General features: G+C 37.6%; 1 protein-coding gene across 1 annotated transcript in view; it reads right to left on the reverse strand.

The window, feature by feature from the left end:
* CFH (complement factor H) overlaps positions 1-26,535 on the reverse strand; it is a 227,870-nt gene that overhangs the window by 35,451 nt on the left and 165,884 nt on the right. Inside the window, exons 22-23 of the mRNA XM_049635060.1 lie at positions 16,500-16,694; positions 15,669-15,845 (exon numbers count right to left, since the gene is read on the reverse strand). Of these exons, the coding sequence (XP_049491017.1) occupies positions 15,669-15,845; positions 16,500-16,694 (372 nt within the window). The remainder of the gene's footprint in view (positions 1-15,668; positions 15,846-16,499; positions 16,695-26,535) is intronic.

Genomic DNA, 26,535 nt, shown 5'->3' on the forward strand with positions numbered 1-26,535 from the left:
ATACTAGCCCTTTGTCTGATATGTCATTTGCAAATATCTTTTCCCATTCCATCGGTTGCCTTTTAGTTTTGTTGGTTGTTTCCTTCACTGGGCCACAGTCAGACTGGTGTGTACCTTCTCTTCCCGTCTCCTAGGGGCGGGATTCACTGTGGGGTGGCGTGGCCCGTCTGGGCTACTTGCACACTGCCAGGCTTGTGGTGCTGGGGATCTGGCATATTAGCTGGGGTGGATCAGCAAGGTGTACAGGGGCAGGAGGGGTAGGCTCAGTTCGCTTATCCTTTGGTGATCGCTTCGGGAGGGGCCCTGCGGCACCTGGAGGGAGTCAGACCCGCCGCTGGAGGGATGGATCCATAGAAGCACAGCGTTGGGTGTTTGCCTATAATCTTTTTTTAAAAAAAGACATTACATCTTTTAAATGGAATAAGAAAAACATTTTAAATAAAATTTTGTGAGATGATACTAAAGTAGTCTGAGAGGGAAGATTACTATTATATACATACAATAGAAAAGAATAAAGAATGAATATCGACGATCACAAAATGAAAGCAAACAAAACCCAACATGCACATAATTTGAAAAAACAGAATAGTGTTAGTAAGATCGTGGAATAGGGTGTTTTCTTATTCTCTATTTCCGCTCTAATCTTTATTATTTCCTCCCTTCTAAATTTGGGCTTAGTTTGTTCTTTTGCTAGTTCCTTGAAGTATAAAGTTAGGTTGTCAATATACAATCTGCTACTTTAAGCTAAATTTTTTTATGTTTATTTATTTTGAGAGAGAGCTTGCCCGGGTGTATGCACAGGTGTGTGCGCGCGCGCGCGCGCGCGCGCGCGCGCGCACACACACACACACACACGCAAGTGGGGGAGGGGTAGCCAGAGAGGGAGAGAGAATCCCAAGCAGACTCTGTACTGGCAGCACGGAGCCCTACTGTGAGGTCCAATCTCATGAACTGAACCGTGAGATCATCACTTGAGCTGAAATCAAGAGGTGGATACTTACTTAACTTGACTGAGCCACCCAGCACCTTAATCTTCTATTTTAATGTAAGCATTTATCACTAAAAACTTCCCTCTTTGCATTGCTTTTGGAGCATCTCTGAATTTTGTTACATTGTTTCTGTTTTCATCTGTCTCAAGATATTTTTAAAAATTCTCTGCACTTTCCTCTTTGACCCAATTGTTACTTGAGTGTGCGTTTTCTTTGTACGTATTTGTGAATTTTCCCATTCTTTCCCCAGTTACTGTTTTCTAAATTTACCCCATTGTGACTGAAAATGATACTGCATAGAATCTTTCATGTTCAGTAGAATGTACTCTTCCACTGTTGGGTGTAAAATTCCATGTATATCTATTAGGTCCATAAAATGTTTATATTGTTGTTCAAATCTATAGATTCTTTCTTGAATTTCTGTCTGTGTATTCTATTTATTATTCAAAGTGAGGTACTGAAGTCTCCTAAGATTATTGTATTGCTGTTAATTTCTCCTCTTCAGATCTGTCAATATTTGCTTTATATATTTAGGAATTCCAATGTTGGTTCCACATATGTTGAAAATTGTTACCATCTTTCTGCTGAATGGATTCTTTATTATTATATAATGATCTTCTTTGTCACTAGAGACAGTTTTGACAGAAAGTCAATTTTTTTTTTCTGATAGAAATATAGCCACTCTATCATTCTTTGGTTGCCATTTGTATGAAAATCTTTTTCCATTCCTTCACTTTAGCTTACTGTGTCTTTATCTATCTCTCTATTTATTAAATATAGTTTATTGTCAAGTTAGCTAACATAGTGTATACAGTGTTCTCTTGGTTTAGGGGGTAGATTCCCGTGATTCATTGCTTACATACAACACCCAGGGCTCCACCCAACAAGTGCTCTCCTCAATGCCCATCACCCATTTTTCTCCCTCCCTTGCCACCTCCCCACCATCAACTCTCAGTTTGTTCTCTGTATTTAAGAGTCTCTTATGGGTTTGCCTCCCTCTCTGTTCAAAACTACTTTTTCTCCTTCCCTTCCCCCATAGTCTTCTGTTAAGTTTCTCAAGTTCCATATATGAGTGAAAACATATGGTATCTATCTTCCTCTGACCGAATTATTTCACTTAGCATAATACCCTCCAGTTCTATCCACATTGTTGCAAATGGCATGATTTTATTTTTTCTCATTGCTAAGTAGTATTTCATTGTATGTATAAACCACTATTCTTATCTATTCATCATTATCTACATGTCCAGCTGATGGACATTTAGGCTCTTTCCATGATTTGGCTATCGTTGAAAGCACTGCTGTAAACATTAGGGTATACGTGCCCCTTTGCAGCACTCCTGTATCCCTTGGATAAATTCCTAGTAGTGCTATCATTGGGTTATAGGGAAGTTCTATTACTAATTTTTTGAGGAACCTCCACACTGTTTTGCAGAGTGGCTGTACCAGCTTGCATTCCCACTAACAGTGCAAGAGGGTTTCCGTTTTTTCCTCATCATGATGAGTGATGTTGAACATCTTTTCATGTGTCTGTTGGCCATCTGGATGTCTCCTTTGGAAAAGTGTCTATTCATGCCTTCTGCCCATTTCTCCACTGGATTATTTGTTTTTCAGGTGTTGAGTTTATAAGTTCTTTATAGATTTTGGATACTAACCCTTTATCCAATATGTCATTTGCAAATATCTTCTCCCATTCTGTCAGGTGCCTTTTAGTTTTGTTGATTATTTCCTTTGCAATGCAGAAGCTTTTTATCTTGATGAAGTTCTACTAGTTCATTTTTGCTTTTATTTACCTTGCCTTTGGAGACGTGTCAAGTAAGAAGTTGCTGTGGCTGGGGTCAAAGAGGTTGTTGCCTGCTTTCTCCTCTAGCGTTTTGATGGTCTCCTGTCTCACATTTAGGCCTTTCATCCATTTGAGTTTATTTTTGTGTAATCAGGAACACATCAGGGTTGTCTACTCTCACCGCTATTGTTTAACATAGTGTTGGAAGTCCTAGTCTTAGCAATCAGACAACAAAATGAAATAAAAGGCATTCAAATTGACAAAGAAGAAGTCAAACTTTCACTTTTTGCAGATGACATGATACTCTACATGGAAAACCTGAAAGACTCCACCAAAAAGCTGCTATAACTGACACATGAATTCAGCAAACTCACAGGATACATATCAATGTACAGAAATCAGTTGCATTTCTATATACCAATAATGAAGCAACAGAAAGAGAAATCAAGAAATCGATCCCATTTACAACTGTACCGAGAACTATAAAATAACCTAGGAAAAAACCTAACCAAAGATGTAAAAGATCTGTATGCTGAAAACTATAGAAAACTCATGAAAGAAAACTGTAGAAAACTCATGAAAGAAAGAAATGTGGAGAAGACACAAAGAAATGGAAAAATATTCCATGCTCATGGACTGGAAGAACAAATACTGTTAAAACATGAATACTACCCAAAGCAATCTGCACATTCAGTGCAATTACAATCAAAATTGCACCAGCATTCTTCTCAGAGCAAGAACAAACAATCCTAAAATTTGTATGGATCCACAAAAGACTCCGATTAGCCAAAGTAATGTTGAAAAAGAAAACAAAGCAGGAGGCATCAAAATCCTGGACTGTAGCATCTACTACAAAGTCGTAATCATCAAGACTGTATGGTATTGGCACAAAAAGAGACATTTAGGTCAATGGAATAGAATACAGAACCCAGCAATGGACCCACAAATTTATGGCCAACTAACCTTTGACAGAGCAGGAAAGAGTATCTGATAGAAAGAAGACAGTCTCTTTAGCAAATGGTGCTGGGAGAACTGGACAGCGACATGAAGAAGAATGAAACTGGACTACTTTCTTACAACATACACAAAAATAAAGCCTATTGTGTCTTTAAATTGAAAGCGAGTTCTTCATTATTTTAAGTCATTCAGGTATTTTATTTCTTTTAATAGGTAAATTTAAACAATTTATATTTAAAGAAATTATTGATAGGTGAACACTTACTATTGACATGTGGCTGTCTTCTATTTTGTAGTTGTTTTTTTTAATATCTTTCTCTTTTAATGACTTCCTTTGTTATTTGATTAAGGTTTATAGTTGTTTAGTTTGATCCTTATCTCCTTATCTTTTGTTTGTCTATTATATGTTTCCCTCCTTACTTTATTGGGAGTATAGTTGACAAAACTGTATATATATAAAGTATAAAATGAGATGACTTGGTCCACAGATACATTTGGAAATAATTGTCAATATCAGGTTAATTAACACATTAATCACCTCACATAATTAATTTTTTTTATTAAGCTGGAATGCTTAAGATCTATTCTCAGCAAATTTCAACTACACAATACATTATTACTAACTGTAGTCACCATGCTGTACACTAAATCTCCAGAATTTTTTTTATCTTATGAAGGCTTACACCCTTGGAACAGCATCTCCTCATTTCCCCCATCTGCACCCACCACTGGTAACTACCATTCTACTCTCTGCCTCTATGAATTTGGTGTTTTCTTTTTTGATTTCATACATTAGTTTTATCAAGAAGTATTTTCAACCTCTGGCTTATTATACTTAATATATTGTTCTCTAGGGTCAACCATATTGTTGTGAATAGCAAGACTTTCTTTTTTCTCATGGTTGAATAATATTCCATTGTACATATCATGTCTTCTTTATCCATTCATCCATCAGTGGACACTTAGGTTGTTCTGTATGTTGGCTATTGTGATAAAGCTATAATGAAATTGAGGATGCAGATATTTCTTCAAGATGCTGATTTCATTTCTTTCAGATAAATACCCAGAAATGGAATGGCTGGATCATACGGTAGTTCTTTTAACTTTTTTCATGTACTGTTTTCCATATGCCTATAACAAATTACATTATCACCCAAAGTATACAAGTGTTCCCTTTACTCCACATTCTCACCAACACTTGTTATGTCTTGTCTTTTTGATAAAAGACATTTTACCAGGTATAAGGTAATATTTCATTGTGGTTTTCATTTTCATATGCCTGATGATTAGTGATTTTGAGTACCAATTGGCCAATTGTATGTATTCTTCAGAATAATGTCTACTGAGATCTTTGTCCATTTTTAATTGGATTGGATATTTTGCTATTAAGTTGTATAATTTGTAGAATATATACGTATAATCTATGTAAAATACATACAAAGTGTGTGTGTGTGTGTGTGTGTGTGTGTGTGTGTGTGTATCTATATATATCTCCCTTATCAGATCTATGGCTTGCAAATATTATCTCTCATTCTGTACGTTGCCTTTTCGTTTTGTTGATTTGCTGAATAGAAGCTTTTGCATGAATTTGATATAATTTATTTAAGTCTTTAATTTGTCTAAGAGTTAATTTTCATCAGTGGTTTAACATAGTGGTTTCATTTTTTGGCTTATGGATATCCGGCTTTTCCAATACCATTTACTGAAGACATTACTTTCCTCATTGTGTTTTCTTGGCTCCCTTGTCAAATTTTAATTAACTATGTATGTGTGAGTTTATTTCTGGCTCCTGACTCTGTTCCATTGATCTGCCAATAGGATATTGTTTTCATTTTTATCACTTTATAATATAGTTTGAAATCAGGGAGTATGATGCCTTCAGCTTTGTTCTTCTTTCTCAAGATTGCTTTGGTTATTTGGGAGTCTTTTTGGTTCCACATAAATTTTAGGATTGTTTATTTTATTTCAATGGGAAATGTCAGTGGGATCTTGATAGGAATTGTATTGTATCAATGGATTGCTTTGGGTAGTATGCACATTTTAACAACATTAATTCTTCTAATCCATGAACACAGACTATCTTGTGATTTATTTATGTCTTCTTCAGTTTATTTCACAATTGTCTTACAGTTTTCACCATACAAATATTTTACTTCCTTGGATGGATTTATTCCTAGGTATTTTATTGTTTTTCATGCTATTGTAGATGGGATTATTTTTAAAATTTCTGTTTGTGATAATTCATTATTAGTGTACAAAAATACAACAGGTTTTTGTATATCCATCCTGCAACTTTACTGAATTCGTTTATTAATTCTACATTTTTTTTTTTTTTGGTGGAGACTTTAGGGTTTTCTCTGTATAATATGTCATCTACAAACAGATATTTTACTTTATTTTTTATTTCACTGAGGTGGTGAAAGTGTGTACCTTTGTCTTTTTCCTGATCCTTCAGGAAAAGCTTTCAGCTTTTCATTATCAAATATGATGTTAGTTATGGGCTCCTTATTTATAGTCTTTATTATGTTTGATGTACATTTCTTCAATACCTAATTGTTGAGAGTTTTCATCATAAATGGATGTTGAATTGTGTCAAGTGCTTTTTTTGTTGGTGTCTATCTGATTATATGATTTTTATCCTTCTTATTGTTAATGAGCTATATCACATTACTGATTTGTGTCTGATGAACCATCCTTAAGTCCCATAGATATACCCGACTTCATCATGGTGTATGAATCTTTTAATGTGTTGTTGAATTCACTTTGCTAACATTTTGTTGAGTATTTCAATATTTATGATTATCAGTGATGCTGGCCTATAATTTTTTTGTAGTGTTCTTTGGTATTAAAGTAATGCTGACCTTGTAAAGTAGTTTTGGAAGTGCCTCCTCCATCCTTTCAAGTTTTTGGAATGGTTTGAGAAGAACTGGTATTAATTCTTCTTTAAATTACCAATGAAAACTTCTGTTCCCAGACTTTTCTTTGCAGAGATATTTTTATTTATTTATTTATTTATTTATTTATTTATTTAAATATCAGGTTTTTTTTAATGTTTATTTATTTTTGAGACAGAGAGAGACAGAGCATGAACGGGGGAGGGGCAGAGAGAGAGGGAGACACAGAATTGGAGGCAGGCTCCAGGCTCTGAGCCATCAGCACAGAGCCCGACGCGGGACTCGAACTCACGGACCGCGAGATCGTGACCTGAGCTGAAGTCAGACGCTCAACCGACTGAGCCACCCAGGCACCCCTGCAGAGATATTTTAAATTAATGATTCACTCTTGTTACTTGTTACTGGTTTGGTTTGTTCAGATTTTCTATTCTTGATGATTTTGTCTTGTAAATTTTCTATTTCCAGGGATTTATCAATTTATTTAGGTTATCCAATTTGTTGGTGTGTAAATGTTTATGGTTGTCTCTTATGAACATCTGCATTTCTGTGGTATCAGTTGAATGTCTCCGATTTCATTTCTCATGTTATTTATTTGATCTCTCTTTTTTCTTAATCAACCTAGGCTTATCAAGTTTGTTTCTGTTTTGAAAAAAATAGGTATTAATGTTGATTTTTTTGGTCTTTATTTCATATATTTTTGCTCTGATTTCTGTTATTTCCCAGCTTGTTAATTATAGGCTTGGTTGTTCTACTGTTTTTTAATACATTTTTTTTTCATTTTATTTGAGAGAGAGAGAGAGACAGACAGAGAGAGACAGAGAGAGAGATAGAGCATGAGTCAGGGAGGGGCAGAAGGAGAGAGAGAATCTTAAGCAGGCTCCACACTCAAGTGCAGAGCCCAATATAGAGCTCAAGCCCGTGACCCTGGGACTATGATCTGACCCCAAATCAGGAGTTGGATGCTCACCCAACTGAGCCACCCAAGTGACCTCTTCTTTTTAGTTTTTGGATGTATAAAGTTAGGCTGTATATTTGAGATCATTTCTTTTTCTTACTGTAGGCATTTATCACTATAAAGACCTCTCATAGAACTGCCTTTGTATGTGAGGTATTTATTTCTCTCTTGCTGCTTTCAAAATTATTTTTCTTTGGTTTTAGCCAGTTTTATTGTAATGTGTCTTAGAGATGATTTCCTTGGGTTGAATCTGTTTGGGGGAATTAATGAGCTTCTTGATTTTGATAGTCCGTATCTCTTCCCAGATTGATAAATTCACAGCCATTATTTCCTTAAGTAAACTTCCTGTCCCTTTCTCTCTCTTCTCCTTTTGGGACTCACATAATGCCTACAATGTCTCCTCTGATAGTCTCCCATAATTCATATAGGCTTTCTCTGGAATTCCTTCTCCTTTTTTCTCCTCTGACTACAAGACTTCAAATGACCTCTCTTCTACTTCATAGATTCTTTCTTCTGATTGATAAGATCTGCTGTTGATACTTTTTGTTGTATTTTTCCTTTCATTCATTATATTCTTCAGTTATAGAATTTCTGTGCGGTTCTTTTTATAATTTCTACCTCATTTTCCTGATTTCTTTGGATTTTCTTTCTGTGTCTTCTTATAGCTCACTGAGCTTCCTTAAAGCTACCGTTTTCAATTCTTTATCAGGAAAATCATAAATCTTCATTATTTAGGGTAAGCTACTGGAAAAGTGTTGTGTTTCTTTGGTGATGTCATATTTCCTTGATTTTTCATGTTTCTTAAAGTCTTGCATTGTTGCCTTTGCCTTTGAAGAAGGTCTCACTTCCTCTGGTCTTTCCTGACGTTGGCAGAGAAATACTTTCTGTCATACTTGTTAGGGATCCTGAGGCTTTTTGAAGATGTTTTTAATGGATACATTTTTCCAGTATGTCTTACTATGATTTAAGAGGGAATTTTTGGATGGTATGCCTTTCTTCAATCCTGCAGAGTTAGTCAGGGTCCTGACAGCTTTCTGTTTGATTTCCTGGAGGTAATGCTGAATGGTCAAGTACATTCTTTTTACTCTATCTGTGGAGTCAGTTTGAATTTCTAAGTATGTTCACTAGCCATTTGAAAACTCCTGCACACACTACCTTTGGGGAATATACAAAAGGAGCTGGCCAGTGGATAGCAGGTATGCAGAATGTTGGGGGATGCCACCAGGTGAGCAAGATCTGAACCCAAGTCATCCCAGTGGCTAGTGGGTAGGCTACTGAATGTAGTCTGCAAAGTGGTTAGTAGGGTCTTTGTCCCTTGAGGAATTCTGAGCCCTGACTGTTGTGGTCCAAACTTTTCTCATTCCCTTCACTCATGAAGATCACTTCAGTATTCTGGATGTAGTTAGAAAGAAATGGACCTTTTGGTCAGTGACCCATGCAGGTGAAGAAGCCAGATGATCACTCACACACTTTCTCCCTGTGGAGAAATTGCAGGCTGAATGGGTCTCTCTTGGCACTGAACTGTACCCCTTTCAGGGAGGAGTGACTCAGATAAGAAAAAAAATGTTCCATTCATCCTCTTCAGTGCACCCACTCTTGGATCTTTTTGCTGTCAAAGTGTGCAAAAACTTCTGCTAGATTCCCAGACTCCCACAAAAATCCTCTTTCTGTGGGTGATTGTCAAAACTGTGATCTTGGCCAGGAAGAACTGAAACTTGTGTTCTGACATCTAGCTGGTGTCACTCTATTTTTTTCTAGATTGACTTCATGTATGTATGTATTTTGTGTTTTTGTCGACATACAGTGTTATATTATTTTCAGGTGTATAATATAGTGATTCAACAATTCCATACCTCACCCAGCGCTCATAATGACATCACTATTTCACCTGTTCCCTGTGCCACCTTTCTCCCCTCTGGTAACTATCACTTTGTTCTCTATAGTTGAGTCTTTTTGTTTGTTTGTTTTGGTTTTGGTTTTGGTTTGTTTGTTTGTTTGTTTTTGGTTTATCTCACTCTCACATATTTCCCAATTTGTCATTTGTCTTAAATCCCACATATGACTGAAATCATATGGTATTTGTCTTTCATCGACTGACTCATTTTACTTGGCATTATACTGTCCAGCTCCATACATATTGTTGCAAATGGCAAGATTTCATTCTTTTTCATGGCTGAATAATAGTCTCTCTATGTATACACACACACACACACACGCACACGCACACACACACCACTCATCTTTATTCATTCATCAATCAATAGATACTTGGCTACTTCCATATCTTGGTTATTGGAAAGAAAGCTGATATAAACATAGGTGTGCATATATCCCTTTGAATTAGTGTTTTTTTGTATTCTTTGGGTAAATACCCAGAAGTATGATTGCTGGATCATACAGCAAGTCTATTTTTCTTTTTGAGGAACTTCCATACTGTTTTCCAGAGTGGCTGCACCAGTTTGCATTCCCAACAGTGCAAGAGGGTACCCCTTGCTCCACATCCTCACCAACATCTGTTGTTTCTTGTGTTGTTGATTTTAGCCATTCTGTCAAGGGTGAGGTGATATCTTATTGTTGTTTTGATTGCATTTCCCTGATGATAAGTGATGATGAGTATCTCTTCATGTGCCTGTTGTCCTTTGTATGTCTTTGGAGAAATGTCTGTTCATGTCTCCCATTCATTTTTTTAGTTGGATTATTTGGTTTTTGGTGTCGAGTTTTATAAGTTCTTTACATATTTTGGACACTACTCTTTACCAGACATGCCATCTGTAAATAACATCTCCCATTCCACAGGTTGCCTTTCAGTTTTATTGACTGTTTCCTTTGCTGTGCAGAAGTTTTTTTATTTTAATGTAGTTCTAATAATTTTTTATTTTATTTTTATTTATTTATTCTTGCTTTTATTTTCCTTGCCTCAGGGGATCTGTCTAGAAAGTTTGTGGCTGATTTCAGAGAAGTTACTGCTTCTGCTCTCTCTCTTCCAGGACTTTTATAGTTTCAGGTCTCACATTTAGGTCTTTAATCCACTTTGAATTTATTTTTGTGTATGGTGCAACAAAGTGGTTCAGTTTCATCTTGTGCATGTTGCTGTGTAGTTTTCCCAGTACCATTTGTTGAACACATTGTCTTTTTCCCACTGGATATTCGTTCCTGCTTTGTTGAAGATTAATTCAGTATATAATTATGGGTTTATTTCTGGGTTTTCTATTCAGTTCCATTTGTCCAAGTGTCTATTTTTGTGCCAGTACCTTACTGTCTTGATCACTATAGCTTTGTAATATAACTTGAAGTCTGGAATTGTGATGCTTCCAGCTTTGCTTTTCTCTTTCAAGACTGATTTGACTATTCAGGTTCTTTTGTAGTTCCATACAAACTTTAGGATTGTTTGTTCTAGGTCTGTAAGAAATGTTGGTATTTTGATGGGGATTGCATTGAATGTGTAGATTGCTTTGGGTTGTGTAGACATTTTAACAATATTTGCTCTTCTAGTCCATGGACATGGGATGTCTTTCCATTAATTGTGTCATCTTCCATTTCTTTTTCATCAGAGTTTTATAGTTTCAGAGTACAGATCTTTCACCTCTCTGATTAGGTTTATTCTTAGGTATTTTATTATTTTTAGTGCAATAGTAAATGGGTTGTTTTCTTAATTTCTCTTTCTGCTGTTTCATTATTAATATATAGAAAGGGATCAAATTTCTATACATTGATTTTGTATCCTACAGCTTTTCTGAATTCATTCTAGTTCTAGCAGGTTTCAGTGGAATCTTTTGGGTTTTCTATATAGAATATTATGTCATCTGTAAATAGTAAAAGGTTTACCTCTTCCTTACTGATTTGGATGCCTTTTATTTCTTTTTGTTGTCTGATTGCAGTGGCTCGAACTTCCAGTACTATCTCGAATAAAAATGGTAGAGTAGACATCCTTGTCTTGTTCCTTAGGGGAAAAGCTGTTTTTCCCCTTTAAGGATGATGTTAGTTGTGTGTTTTTCATGTATGGCCTTTTTTTATGTTGAGGTATGTCCCCTCAAAACTTACTTTGTTGAGAGCTTTTATTATGAATTGATGTTATATTTTGCCAAATGCTTTTCTGGCATCTGTTGAAATGATCATATGGTTCTTATCCTTTTTTTTTATTGATGTGGTTTGAATGATGTGATATATCACATTGATTGGTTTGTTAATATTGAACCATCCTTGGAGTCCAGGAATAAATCACCGTGCGTAAGACTGATGTGGTGAATAATTTTTTAATGTTTTGTTAGATTTGGTTTGCTAGTATTTGTTATGGATTTTTGCATCTATATTCATCAGGAGTATTTACCTACAGTTCCCTTTTCTTGTTTCTTTATCTGGTTTTGGTATCAGGGTAGTGCTGCCTCATAGAATGAATTTGGAGTTTTCCTTCTTTTTCTATTTTTTTGGAATAGTTTAAGAAGATCACTTCTCGGACTTCTGGCTAAGATCAAGTGTGGAGTAGTTTGAGAAGAATACGTATTAACTCTTCTTTAAATGTTTGGTAGAATTCACTTGTGAACTCATCTGGTCTTGGACTTTTGTTTGTTGGGAGGTGTTTGATTACTGATTCCTTTTTTTTTTTTTTCTGTTAATTGGTCTGTTCATTTTTTTTATTTGTTCCCGTTTCAGTTTTGGTAGGTTTATGTTTATAGGAATTTATCCATTTCTTCCAGATTACCGACTTTTTGGCATACAGTTTTCCATGATATTCTCGTATAATTGTTTGAATTTCTGTGGTGTTGGTTGTTATTTCTCCTCTCTTGTGATTTACTTATTTGGGTCCTTTATCTTTTCTTCTTGATAGTATGGCTAGCAGTTTATCACTTATTAATTTTTTCAAAGAACCAGTTCCTGGTTTCTTTGATCTGCTCTATTGTTTTTCTAGTTTCTATGACATTTCTTTCTTTGATTTAAAAATTTTTAAAGTTAATTCATTTTTGAGAGAGAGACAGAGTGTAAGCAGGGGAGGGGCAGAGAGAGAGGGAGACACAGAATCCAAAGCAGGGTCCATGCTCTGAGTTGTCAGCACAGAGCCTGACATGGAGCTTGAACTCACAAACCGTGAGATCATGACCTGACTTGCAGTCAGATGCTTAAACGACTGAGCCACCCAGGCACCCCCATTTATTTCTGTTCTAATCCTTATTATTTCTTTCCTTCTTTTTTTTTTTTTTCCTTAGGTTTTGTTTGTGGTTGCTTTTCTAGCTTCTTCAGGTGTCAAGTGAAATTGTTTATTTGATTCTTTTCTTGCTTCTTGAAGCAGACCTGTATTGCTACAAACTTCCCTCTTAGAACCAGTTTGGCTGCATCCCAAAGGTTTTTAATTGTGGTGTTTTCACTTTCACTTGTTTCCATGTGGTTTTTTGAATTTTCTTTTATTTTCTGGTTGACCCATTCATTGTTTATTAGCATGTTACTTTACTTTCATATATTTATGCTCTTTTCAGACTTTTTCTTGTGGTTGACTTCTAGTTACATAGTAGTGTGTTCAGAAAAGATGCATGGTATCACTTTGACCTTTTTGAATTTGTTGGGGCTTGTTTTATGTCCTAATATGTGTCCCATTCTGGAGAATGTTCCACATACACTTGAAAAGATTGTGTATTCTGCTGTTTTAGGATGCAGTGTTCTCAAAATATCTGTTAAATCCATCTGTTCCAGTGTGTCATTCAGAGCTGTTGTTTCCTTGTTGATTATCTGTTTAAATGATCTTGTCCATTTATGTAACTGAAGTGTGAAAATCCGCTACTATCACTTATGAATGTTTAGTTCTTTTCTATTTGTTATTAACTTTTATGTATAGGGGAGCTTACATGTTGGGTGCATAAACATTTACAATCGTTATATCTTTTTGTTGGATTGTCCCCTTTATTATTTCAGCTTCTGCTGAAAAATGCCCTAGGAGCCTTTTGGGTTTTCCCTTTTTTGGGTTTTTTTTTTTTTTTTTTTTTTTTGTCTTGCTGCTTTAAAATTTTTTTTCTATACCCCTATGTTTTGCCAATCTAATTACAATATATATGTTTCTGTGGGTTAGCTTTTGTTTATTTTCTTGGGGGTTCCCTGTGCCTCCTGGATATGGATATCTGTTTCCTCCCCCCCAGATTAGGGAAGTTTTCTGCTATTAATTCTTCAAATAAATTTTCTGTCCCTTTTTTTTCTTTCTTTTTCTTCTGGGACTCCTCTACAATGAATGTTGTTATGTTTGATGGAGTCATGGAGTTCCATAAATCTATTCTCTTTTTGCATAATTCTTTTCTCTCTTTTGTTCAGCTTGATAACTTTCCGTTGCTTTGTCTTCTAGGCCATTATGTTGTTCCTCTCCTTCTTCCAGCCTGCTGTTCATGCCACCAAGTGTGTTTCTGATTTTGTTTATTGAGCCCTTTATCTCTGCTGTGTTATTCCTTATCTCTGTATTAAGGGTTTCACCCATGTCTTGGATTTTTTTTCTTAAGTCCAGTATCTTTAGATTTGTTACATTAAATTCTCTATTAGGTATTTTACTAATATCTGTTTCACTTAGATCCATGGCTGTGGCATTGCACTGTTCTTGCATTTGGGACAATTTCTTCTGTTTTCTCATTTTGTCTAAGTTTCTTGGCTTACTTTTCTGTGTTAAAAAAGTCAGCTACTTCTCCTGTTCCTGAGGGTAATGGCCTTATGAAAAAGAGGTTCTCTCATGCCCTGAGGTGTTGTGACCCCGTTTCCCCAGGGCCTGGCACTTCAGGGAGTGTCTCCAATATATGTTATGTGCACACTGTTGTTGTGTCCTGACTGCTTTATCTTTCCGGTCACTCATCTGCAGAGGCTCTCTTTGCCTGTTGTGGGCAGTGTTTGGTTCCTTGCCTGAATGTGGTAAGTTTTAACTTGGTGTATTCTGGTCTGCTTGTGAAATGAGACTTCTCAACATTGCTGCTGGAATCCAGCCCCACCTCCCTGCCCCCTGCCAGAAACAAATAAACAAAACAAACAAACAAACAAACAAACAAAAAACCTCCCAAGTTGGGAGATGTAGTTTGGGCTGGGATTTGATCTGGTCTTTTGTGGTTGGGGGCTGCCTGCTCTGGGACTGAGGCAAGTGTGACCAGGAAGGGTGGTTCCACCAGAGCATAGGGACATAGGGCCTGGTGTAAGCAAGTAAGATAGCAAGTGTGAGCTCTGAGCTGGTTCCCATAGTTGACCCTGTGTTAATGTCGAAGGGTGGGAGAGGGAAATGGCACCTGCCAGTTCCTTTGTTTCCAGAGGGGTCTCTGTGGATGCTCCCTTTCTGCAACATGCTCCAGGATGAGCAAATAACCTCCCCACTGTGTGCTCCAAGTGCTCATCAGATTGCTGTTTCCATGCTGTATGTCCACAGGCTCTTTGCTTGCCTTATCTCCAAGAGCAGTCCCAATGCCCTTTGATCTCTTCCAGACCCAAGCACACTGACCTTTCAAACCCCAGGCTTTAAGCCTCACTGGTTGCAGGAACTCACAAAATTTGTCCCCTCTCCCTTTCCAAGCTAATTTCTATGGGGATTTGTTTTTCCTGTGTGTTCCTCTGTGTGTCAGTCTGTCTTTCACCCTCTCTGTGACCACTACTCCCTTACCACCTCAGTGGCCACAGTCCATTTCTTCTCAGTTTGGGAGAGAAACCTGCATCTCTGTACATCTTACTTCTTCAATGTGGCCTATTCTGTATCTTTAATTGTGGAATCTGTTCTGCCAGTCTTCAGGTCAATCTCGGGGGTATTTAGGATGATTTGATAGTTATCCTTATGGCATGAGGCAAGCCTAGGATCCCCCTACTCTGTCACATCTTCCTCCTTCCATTGCTGGTGTCACCCTATTAATACAGGTTACTTCTTTGTAGTTCCATTACTGTTTTCTTGACTAATGCCTATCATTAGACATTTATTTTGCTATATATATGTACCAAAAATGTGTATATCCACTCACACATTCTTGGAAAAAATAAAACTAAGTAGATTCATTGGTGGAAATAAGAAAGTTGATATAAATATTTTGTCACAGTTAATATAGATGAGGGTTAGAAAACCATAAATATACTGAGATCTGAGACCATTTACTTACTGAGAAGAATGCACTCGGGAGGAGGGAACCAGCCACCCTCTGTACAGGTCATCACAGTCTGCTCATTTTGAAGACTGTAGCCAGCATGGCAGTTAACTCTTACAGATTCACCTTGTACGTATTTTACTTCTTGTTTCGGGTTATCTCCATTTTTCAAATGATTGAAAATACATTGTCCTAAAAATCATAAAAATAATAAACAAAAAATTTTTAAACCCATAAATTCAGTTAAAATAGCAAATTAAAAATTATTTGTAGGGGTGCCTGGGTGGCTCAGTCAGTTGGGCAGCCGACTTCAGTTCAGGTCACGATCCCGCGGTCCGTGAGTTCCAGCCCCGCGTCGGGCTCTGGGCTGATGGCTCAGAGCCTGGAGCCTGCTTCTGATTCTGTGTCTCCCTCTCTCTCTGCCCCTCCCCCGTTCATGCTCTGTCTCTCTCTGTCTCAAAAATAAATAAACGTTAAAAAAAAAAAATTAAAAAAAAAATTATTTGTACAACATTTAAACTATAATGCATAAGTATCCAAAAATAAAGCTAATACCAAATGTTGAAAAACAAAAAAATCAATAGTCAATACTATTTACTTTCAGTATTTATAATTAAGGTATGGGTAAATGATATAGGTATTTTCAAAAAACCTCTAACTTTATCTCTAATAAGATTTTAGGAAGAGCTCCTTATAAAAGGAAAACCTCATTTTGGTATTTTTGCTCATAAAATTCATCCCTTGGCCTTCTTTTTGTCATAGTAGTCTTAATTGTACTCACTTACATGTCTGCTCCCTCCAGGATGTGAACTATTTATACATATACAATTATAACGGTTGACTTACTGCGGCATGGTACTGCTGGTGACCATCCTTCTTTTGTGCAATGAATATATTCCCAGGGCTCTTGTGAAGCAGTCACAAAATTGGTCTTACAGGAATACCAGTATTTTTTTCCTACACGTACTGGAAAGTCTCGTCTATAGATAATTTCATAGTATAGACTACCATGTTTTATTTGTGGAAAATCACAACGATTCCCTTGGAAGAAAAACAAAACAAACAAAACCATTATAAATAATGTTTTGCCTTAATAAAAAATCAAACCGAAAATGAATTGTTTCATGGGTGAATTCTATCCTCTTATTAGCATTATTTCATTAATCGCATCAGGTTTTCTAGGACAAGAAAAGTTATAAATTTCAGATTTTTTCCACATTTTTGAAGCTTTCAATATTGAGATCAAGTGTTCATTTAGTCTTATTCCTTTTAAGTTATCTTCTAGTATTTTTCTCCACTGCTTTTTGACGAGTTAGATTCTTTTCCCTTTATCCTTGGATGAATTTCATCATGATACATAAATATGAGTGTCATTTAACAATCATTCTACCTTGGGCAAACTTCAGTGTTTGGATTTGCAGGAATTAAGTTTTAAAGAACTTAAATACATTGCTGTAAAATTGTAAAGGACAGATTTGAACCCTGGTGGTCTGATTTCAGAACAACTTTGGTTATCCACCTATTAGGTGTTTCAAAGTGTATCAATTAGGGGTTAAGATGGTGGAGAAGTAGAGGGACAAAGATTTCCCTCGTCCCTCAAACAGCTGTATTGAGGTCAGAACACCTGGAACACCCAGGAAATCTATCTGCAGAGTGACAGAAAAATCTGCACAGGTGGAGGGAGACAGCTTGACGGGACAGAGGTGTGTCTATGCGAATTGGGGGAGATAAAACATTATGGGCCCGGAGGGAAGGGTTCCCCCTCTGTGGAGAGACAAAAAGGAGAGAGAGAAACTGTGGATTGTGGTATGTTAGGACAAGAGGAAAACCTCTCCAGACCACGGACTAGAAATGAGAAATCTAGGGAGATTGCTAGCGTACTTTGCAAACAGCCTTAGGAGCTGAAGACTGCAGTTTTCAAAAGTGTGTGCCATCCTGTGGAAGAAATCTGCTTCCACGTGCATGCACTTGTGGGGAGGGGAGCCAGCCCCAGTGTAGTATCCCATCTCAGGGGCACAGTGGGGAGAATAGTCCCCTCCCTTGAGTACTGTGGAAGAGTGTATATCGCCTCCCCAAGGTTAAAAGACCCTGCATGTGCCTGCCATATGGGCAGGGTGGGGCAGCACTATCCTAGAACTGGTGCTGGGTCCTTTAAGACACCAGGTTTTGAATCCCAGCCTAGCACCTAAGAGGCATGGGGGAACTGTGGGACAGGGCAAGCCACCTGCCTGAGCTACGTTGTGAGGGCTGCCTAAACAGCATGGTTTAAGACACCCAGTCTGGGGAGGAGAGATTTGGGTGTTGCCATTTTTCTCCCCATCACCAGCATGGTGCGGCTTCAGGGAACAGAATAGTGGCCCCTGTGGAGGCCGACCCGCTTACACAAAATCTCACCCCTCAGTGGATGGCAACTACTTATCTAATGGCGTAGACAACTATCCTGTGGTATTATATATTACTGTGTTGCCATTTTCTTTTCTTTTTTTTTTCCTTCTCTACTCTTTTCTATATTTTTCTTTCTACCTCTTCATTTTTTACTCTGGAATCAGGCTTAAACTTTCTGATTTGATTTTTGGTCAATATATATACATATATAACACATGTTTTATACATATAAAAATATATTTATGTTACATATTAATAAATTAATAATAAATAATAATAAATTAACAATATAATAATAAATAATAAATTAATAAATACAAATTATATATATTATAAAATATATATATTATATATATGTATTTTTTTCTTTTTTTGCTTTCTCTGTTTCTGTGTCTGTTTAATCAGGCATTTTTATTCTATTTTTTTTACACCTTTTCTATATCTCCATCTTTATTTTCCTTTTGCTTTCACTGGATTAACCCTTATAGTTTCTCTGATTTGTCTAACAATGGTATAAACATTCTACCAGTATGACTAAGGAGAAGCTTTGTAGAAGACAGACGAGTGGGGTAGAGCGGCCAAAGACGCAACAATTGAGTGCACGCAACACACTCTTAAAACACTTCCCGAAACGCCAGGCCCTGGGCCAGTGTATGACCCCTTTTTAATATAGTAATTCTTGTTGGTGCAGGACAGATAACAAACCATTAAAACACATAAGAGACACAAACCTGGCAAAAGTGATGAAACAGAATTCTCCTGAAAAGAAATTCCAGGAAGACAGCCAGAGAATTGCTCAAACCAGATATAAACAATACATCTGAACAAGAATTTAGAATACCAGTCATACAACTAATAGCTGGGCTTGAAAAAAGCATAGACAACAGCAGAGAATCTATTGCTGCAGGGATTAAAGACCTAAGAAATAGACACAATGATTTAAGAAATGCTACAAATGAGATATGGAAAGGAAATTACTAGACCACAAAGGGCAATAAGAGACCTAAGTGATTCAATGAAACGAAATAATACCTATATCATAGGAGTTCTAGAAGAAGAAATGAGAGAAAAAGGGCAGAAATTTTATTTGAACAAATCACAGCTGAGAACTTCCCTAATCTGGACAAGGAAACAGGCATCCAGGTCCAAGAGGCACAGAGAACTCCCTTCAAAATCAACAAAAACAGGTCAACACCAAGACATATCATAGTGAAACTGGCAAAATACAAAGACGAAAAGAGAATTCTGAACACCTCTAGGGACAAATGGGCCTTAACCTAAAAGGGTAGACACATAAGAGTAATAGACACACACACACACTACCAAAACTCAAAAGGGAAGAAATAGAAACTTTGAACAAACCATAAGCAGAGAAGATATTGACTCAGTAATCAAAAATCGCCCAACAAATAAGCGTCCTAGGGCAGATGGCTTCCCAGGAGAAGTCTACCAGACACTTAAATACCTATTCTTCTCAAGCTGTTCCAAAAAATAAAATGAAAGAAAAGTTTTCAGGATCATTATACGAAGCCGGCATTACTTTGATTTCCCAAACTGACAAGACCCCACTAAAAAGGAGAATTACAGGCCAATATCTGATGAACATGGTCCTGATCATGGTACTGAACATGGTACTGATGAACACAGGTACAAAAATTCTCAACAAGACACTAGCAAACCAAATTTAACAGTATATTAAAAGAATCATTCAACATGATCAAGTGGGATTCATCCTAGGCTGCAGGGCTGGTTCAATTTTTGCAATTCAATCAACTTGATATATTACCTTAAAAGAAGAAGGATAAGAACCATATGATCCCATCAATAGATGCAGAAAAAGCATTTTCTTAATAAAAACCTTCAAGGAAGCTGGGATAGAAGGAACATACCCTAACGTCATAAAAGCCATACAGGAAATGCCCACAGTAAATATCATCCTCCATGGGGAAAAACAGAGAGCTTTCCCCCGGAGATCAAGAATACGCCAGGGATGTCCACTCTCACCACTGTTGTTTAACATAGTGTTGGAATCGCTAGCCTCAGCAATCAGACAACAAAATGAAATAAAAGGGATTCAAATTGGCAGAGAAGTGAAACGTTCACTCTTCGTGGATGACATGATAGTCTACAAGCAAAACCCACAAGACCCCACCAAAAAAAATGCTAGAGCTGATACATGAATTCAGCACAATCACAGGATACAAAATTAATGTACAGAAATTGGTTGCATTCTATATACCAATAATGAAGCAAGAGAAAGAGATATCAAGGAATTGAACCCATTCACAAACGCAACAAGAATGATAAAATACCTAGGAATAAACCTAACCAAAGAGGTAAAAGATCTGTACACTGAAAAAAAAAAAAAAACCAAACCAGAAAGCTTATGAAAGAAATTGAAGAAGACACATTGAAATGGAAAAACATTCCATGCTCAGGAATCAGAAGAACAAATATTGTTAAAATTTGATACTACCCAAAGCAATCTACACATTCTAGCAATTTCAATCAAAACAGCACCAGCAATCTCCAGAGAGCTAGAACAAACAGTCCTAAAATTTGTATGGAACCACAAAAGATCCTGAATAGCCAAAGAAATGTTGAAAAAGAAAACTAAAGCTGGAGGCATCACAATCCCGGACTTTAGCTTGTATTACAACGCTGTCATCATCAAGACAATATGATGTTGGCACAAAAACAGACACATAGACTAATGGCATAGAATAGAGAACCGAGAAATGGACCCACACATATATGGCTAATTAATCTTCAAAAAAGCAGGGAAGAGTATCCAATGGAAAGAAGACAGTCTCTTTAGGAAAACGAATTGGGAAAAGTGGACAGCAACAGGCAGAGGTATGAAACTGGACCACTTTCTTAAACCATACACAAAAATAAACTAAAAATGGATGAAAATCCTAAATGTGAGATAGGAAACCATCAAAATCCTGCAAGAGAAAACAAGCAGGAGCCTTTTTTACTTTGGCCGCAGCAACTTCTTACTTGACATGTCTCAAAAGGCAAGGAAATAAAAGCAAAAATGAACTATTGGGACCTCATCAAGATAAAAAGCTTCTGCACAGCAAGGGAAACAATCAATAAAACTAAAAGGCAACCAATGGAAAGGGGGAAGGTATTTCCAAATGGCATACCAGATAAAGTGTTAGTATCAAAAACCTATAAAGAACTTACCAAACTGAACATCTGAAACACAAAAAAAGGGCAGAAAAAATGAATACTTTTCCAAAGAAGATATCCAAATGGCAAATAAACACATGAAAAGATGTCCAACATTGCTCATCATCCGGGGAATACAAGTCAAAACCACATTGAGATACCACCTCCCACCAGAGTGTCTAAAATTAACAACTCAGGAAACAACAGATGTTGGCAAGGATGTGGAGAAAAGGTAACCCTCTTGCACTATTGGTGGGAATGCAAACTGGTGAAGCTGCTCTGGAAACAGTGTGGAGGTTCCTCAAAAAATTAAAAATAGAATTACCTTACGACCCAGCAATAGCACTACTAGGAATTTATCCAAAGGAAACAGGAGGGCTGTTTTGAAGGGGCACAAGCACCCCAACGTTTATAGCAGCACTATCAACAATAGCCAAATTATGGCAAGAGGCCAAATGTCCATCAACTGCTTCTTTAGCCAAAGAAGATGTGGTATATTTACATATATTGAAATACTATTTGGGGATGAAAAAGAATGAAATCTTGCCACTTCCAACAATGTGGATGGAAGTGGAAGGTATTAGGCTAAGTGCAATAACTCAGTCAGAGAAAGACAAATATTATATGATTTCACTCATATGTGGAATTTGAGAAACTTTTCAGGTGACCATAGGGGAACGGAAGGAAAAAAAATACAAACAGAAAGGGAGGCAAATTCTAAGAGGCTCTTAAATAGAACAAACTGAGCGTTGATGGCGGTGGGGGGTTGGGAAGATGGGGAAAATGGGTGATGGGCATTGAGGAGGGCACTTGTCAGGATGAAAATGTAAGTGATAAATCAAGGGAATCTACTCCTGAAGCCAAGACTACTCTGTATGTTAGCTGACTTGCCAATAATTATAACTTTTGAAAAAAAAAAGGATATTAATTAAAGCAAACACTCCACTGAGATTTTTTTTCAAAAGTTATACAAAGGGGGTAAAATTAAAGTAGGTATTATTATTATGACAGGCTTGAATCTCTTTGCTGTTTTCTTTCATCTGGGTACACTTAAATATGTTTTATGCTTTTAGAAGGTCATCTCCGAAGCAAATATAGTATTTCATATATGGTCTGAGCAGCACTGGGATGGGCAAAATTTAGAACAGCCTCATTCTACCTTGGATTTCTATCAATACAGGGTGTGGTCTCATTAACAGTAGTGGTGGTTCTGTCATAGTTTTGACTCACACTGATCTCAAAATTGATTAAAATATTCACCAATTTTTAAAACTCTTTCTAATCTGTCTGTACTTGTACATCTGATTCCTTTGACCTAAACCCAGGATCACTACTAAATGTCACGTTATTAGATTCAGCCTAGCACAGAGAATCCTTTTTGAATGATGAATCTGTGCTAATGCAGATTCACTGTCATGACCCCCTGAATAATCCCACTTGTGAATTTGTACTGTGTTTCCCCTAAATCATTAAACTATCTGATAACACAAAGGAGTAATGAAACAGGCTTGAGAACAAAGTCCTGAATCTGATACTCGGGTAAGTTTACTTAACGAAATTTCAAACTATCTCATAAACCATCTAACTGGTCAATTTCCCCATCTTGTCCACAAGAACTTCATAAGGCCCCTTCTGGAATAAACGGTGAGATCCAGATCCAGGTGGGCTGATCTACCATTTCCATAACCCACCATAAACACGATTAAATATTTTCCTTATGGAAGTGGTTCAAGATGGAGATGTAAGAGATCCTGAACACACCTCTTCCCTTGGACACACTGAATCTACAGTTATATACAGAATAATTTTGTCTGAAAAAAAAAAGAAACCCTCTAAAAACTAGCTGAGTGATTCCTACACACTGGGCAAATGAGAAAAAGCTCACATCAAAGTGGATAGAAGAAACAGATACAATCTGACCCTAAACCTCATCCCCAGCATGATGACCCACAATTGGGAGGGAATTCAAAACCCCAAGCTTCTCCCTGAGGAGTGAAGTGTCTGAGCCTTACATCTGGCACCCCGATTTTAATATCTACACCTGACAGACAAGCCCCCAAAGCATCTAGCTTTGAAAGCCAACAGGGCTTGTGTCCACAAGGACCCACAAGCTACAGCTAAGTGAGAAACAGCTCTTAAAGGGTCCACAGTCATGGACTCACCCACCCCAGGGTCCAGGATAGAGGAAGCCACCTGAAAAGTGCCCAGACTTTCTGTGAAAGAGACTTATTTGCCTACCTTAAGGCTCCGCTCTGAGGGGTAAGCATTTAATTTAAAACACATCTAGGGGCTTACTAAAACTCTCCTCAAAGATAGACTCCAGCAGGCACCATCTTTATACTCTCCCTTGCCTCTTTTCAGCTCACTGGTATCTCTAGGAAACGAGCTTATGTTCTCCTCAGACACCCTCTGAGTTTTACAGCTGCCACCCAGGAGATACCGCTAAATCATACGGCTATGGTGGCTAGTGGGTCCTACAGGACTGTAACAAATAAAGAAAGACTGATTAACAGGCCACCACTCTCAGGGCACAGGAGAGCACCACAGACTGAAGCACCTATCTTTTTCTGTTAAAGTCCTATGAGATTAATCTTTTTTGCTGAGGCCTAAGGGGCAGACTTCTAATTAAACAGACAACTGAGGGCCAACCATAATCCTCTATAGGGAACTTGGAGGATAGGCACTATCTTCAGGTCCTCCTTCTGCTGTACTGCAGGGCACTGATAACTCTTAGAGGGAAATCTGGACAAAGATCTGGTGCCCCAGTTTCTACCTCTGTTGCATTGGATTATGTGGCAGCCACCCAGGGGTCATTCCTTGATCTGATGGCCAGGGGGGGGTTTGTATTCACGGGCCCCATGCGATTGTAAGAAATGCAGAGACAGTTCAGGGCTAGCAACCACACCAAAGGCACACTATAGCTACAGACTGAACTATAATCTCAATATTTCTACGAAATGCCTGTTGGCCTTTCCTGTAGTTTTGGCTTGAGGAGCAGACTTCTGGTTTGGCACACATCTAGGGTCCTACTTAGGTGTTCTCTGGGGACAGAAGCCACTGGAGGCCATCTTTGTGATATTCCTCTGCTTCCCTCTAGGTCAAAGGTATCTCTAGGAATGGAGCTTATACTTTTCTATGGCACCCTGGCTTCTGTGTCAGCCAGCCAGGGTTTACCTCTAGACTGCCTGGCTCTGGTGACCAGCTATGCTTATGATTGTGGGTCCCACAGGACTGTCACAAATGGAGAAAGTTCTCAACCAGATACCACCCAGTGCACAGAAGAGAGGTAGGAGACTAAAGAATATATGTTTTATGTGAAAGAGGCCTATTAGCCTATCTTCATAGGTGAGGCCTGAGAAACAGGCTTTTCACTCAACAGACAACTAAGGGCCAACTGTAATCCTCTCCAGAGACTTCCAGAGACCACAGTTATGTTTTTGCTGCATTCCAGAGTGTTGGTATCTCCTAGAAGGGTGCTTATACACATATCTGGTGCCCAGTTTTTGCATCTGGTGCCCTGGGCTTTGTGATAGATGTCCAGGTGTTGCCCCTTGATCTCCTGCCTCGGTGGCCTCCAGGGCTTGTGTTCATGAATTCAAAGAGATGATGGCAGATAAAAGAAACAGTTCTGAACTGGCTATCACTCCATTGCTCAGTTCAGAAGGAGCGGACATCTCCCAGTCTTCCCTTGAAAGGGGTATATGTGCATACTTTAACCTTTGCTGCCTGAGGGCCTGGCTTCCAATCAGCCTGAATCTAGGTGCTGACTGAGACCCTTCCTTCTGGGACACTGTCAGGTCTTGACAAACTCTCAACTACTGGGAGACACTAAAAATAATACTGGCTAATTATACAATCACAAGACTTGAGAGACATCCATGAACTAGGCTAGGGTTGAACAATAATGATTATCTCCTAAGTGACCCCATTCCTTCAAGACTAGCAGAGGTGGCTATTTTTTCTAATGCACAGAAGCCAACCACAGAGAATCAAGGAAAATTAAGAAAAAGAGGAATACGTTAAAACTGAAAGAACAAGATAAAACCACAGAAAAAAAGCCTTTAACTGCATGAAAATAAGTGATTTACCTTAAAATAAGTGATAAAGAGTTAAAAATAATGGTTATAAAGATCCTCACTAAGCTTAGGAGAAGAATGGGTAAGCATAGGGAGTATTTCAACAAAGAGAAAATATAAGAAAGTACCAAGTAGAAGTCACAGAGCTGAAGAATACAATAATCATACTGAAAAATACAATAAAGTGTTTCAACAGCAGCCTAGAGGAAGTAGAAAAAAGGATCAGTAACTTAAAGACAGGCTGGGAGAACTCAATCAAACCAGCACAAAGAAAGAAGAATAAAAATGTATAAAGACTTTACACTGATGGACACTGATGGGACAACCTCAGCAGACCAACATTTACACTATAGGAGTTCCAGAAGAAGAAAGGGGCAGGAAACTTCTTTGAAAAAATAGTGACTGAAAATTTCCCTATCATGGGAAAGAAAATAGACATATAGATACAGGAAGCCTATAGAGTTGCAAAAATGATGAACTCAAAGAAACCCACACCAATGCACGTTATAGTTAAAATGTCAAAAGTTAGGGGTGCCTGGGTGGCTCAGTCGGTTAAGCGTCCGACTTCAGCTCAGGTCATGATCTCACGGTCAGTGAGTTCGAGCCCCACGTCGGGCTCTGTGCCGACAGCTCAGAGCCTGGAGCCCGTTTCAGATTCTGTGTCTCCCTCTCTCTCTGCCCCTCCCCTGTTCATGCTCTGTGTCTCTCTCTGTCTCAAAAATAAATAAACGTTAAAAAAAAAAATTAAAAAAAAATGTCAAAAGTTAAAGACAGAGAAAGAATCTGAAAAGCAGCAAGAGGAAAACAACTTGGTACACAGAGAGAAAAAGTTTTCCAGACAAGCAAAAGCTAAAGAAGTTAATCACCATGAGACCAGCATTATGAGAACTGTTAACAGGAATTCTTTAAGTTGAGGTAAAAGGGTGCTAATTAGTAACAGGAAAACATATAAATCTCATTTGTAAAGGTAAATATATAGTAAAATTCAAAATAATCTAATGTAAAGGTGGTGGGTTAGTCAATTATAAAGTTAGTAGGAAGGTTAAAAAGGCAAAAGAAGTAAAAATAAGTATAACTAAAATAATTCATTAAAAAATACACAAAACATGTAAATTGTGACATCAAAAATAAAAACATGGGAGGAGTGAAAAGGTAGAGCATTAGAACACAATGAAAGTTAGGTTCTTTTCAAGTTAAAGTAGACTGTTATAAATACAAATTGTTTTATGGAAGCCTTGTGGTAA

This window comes from Panthera uncia, chromosome F1 (genome assembly GCF_023721935.1).
Source record: "Panthera uncia isolate 11264 chromosome F1, Puncia_PCG_1.0, whole genome shotgun sequence".
Lineage (NCBI taxonomy): Eukaryota > Metazoa > Chordata > Mammalia > Carnivora > Felidae > Panthera > Panthera uncia.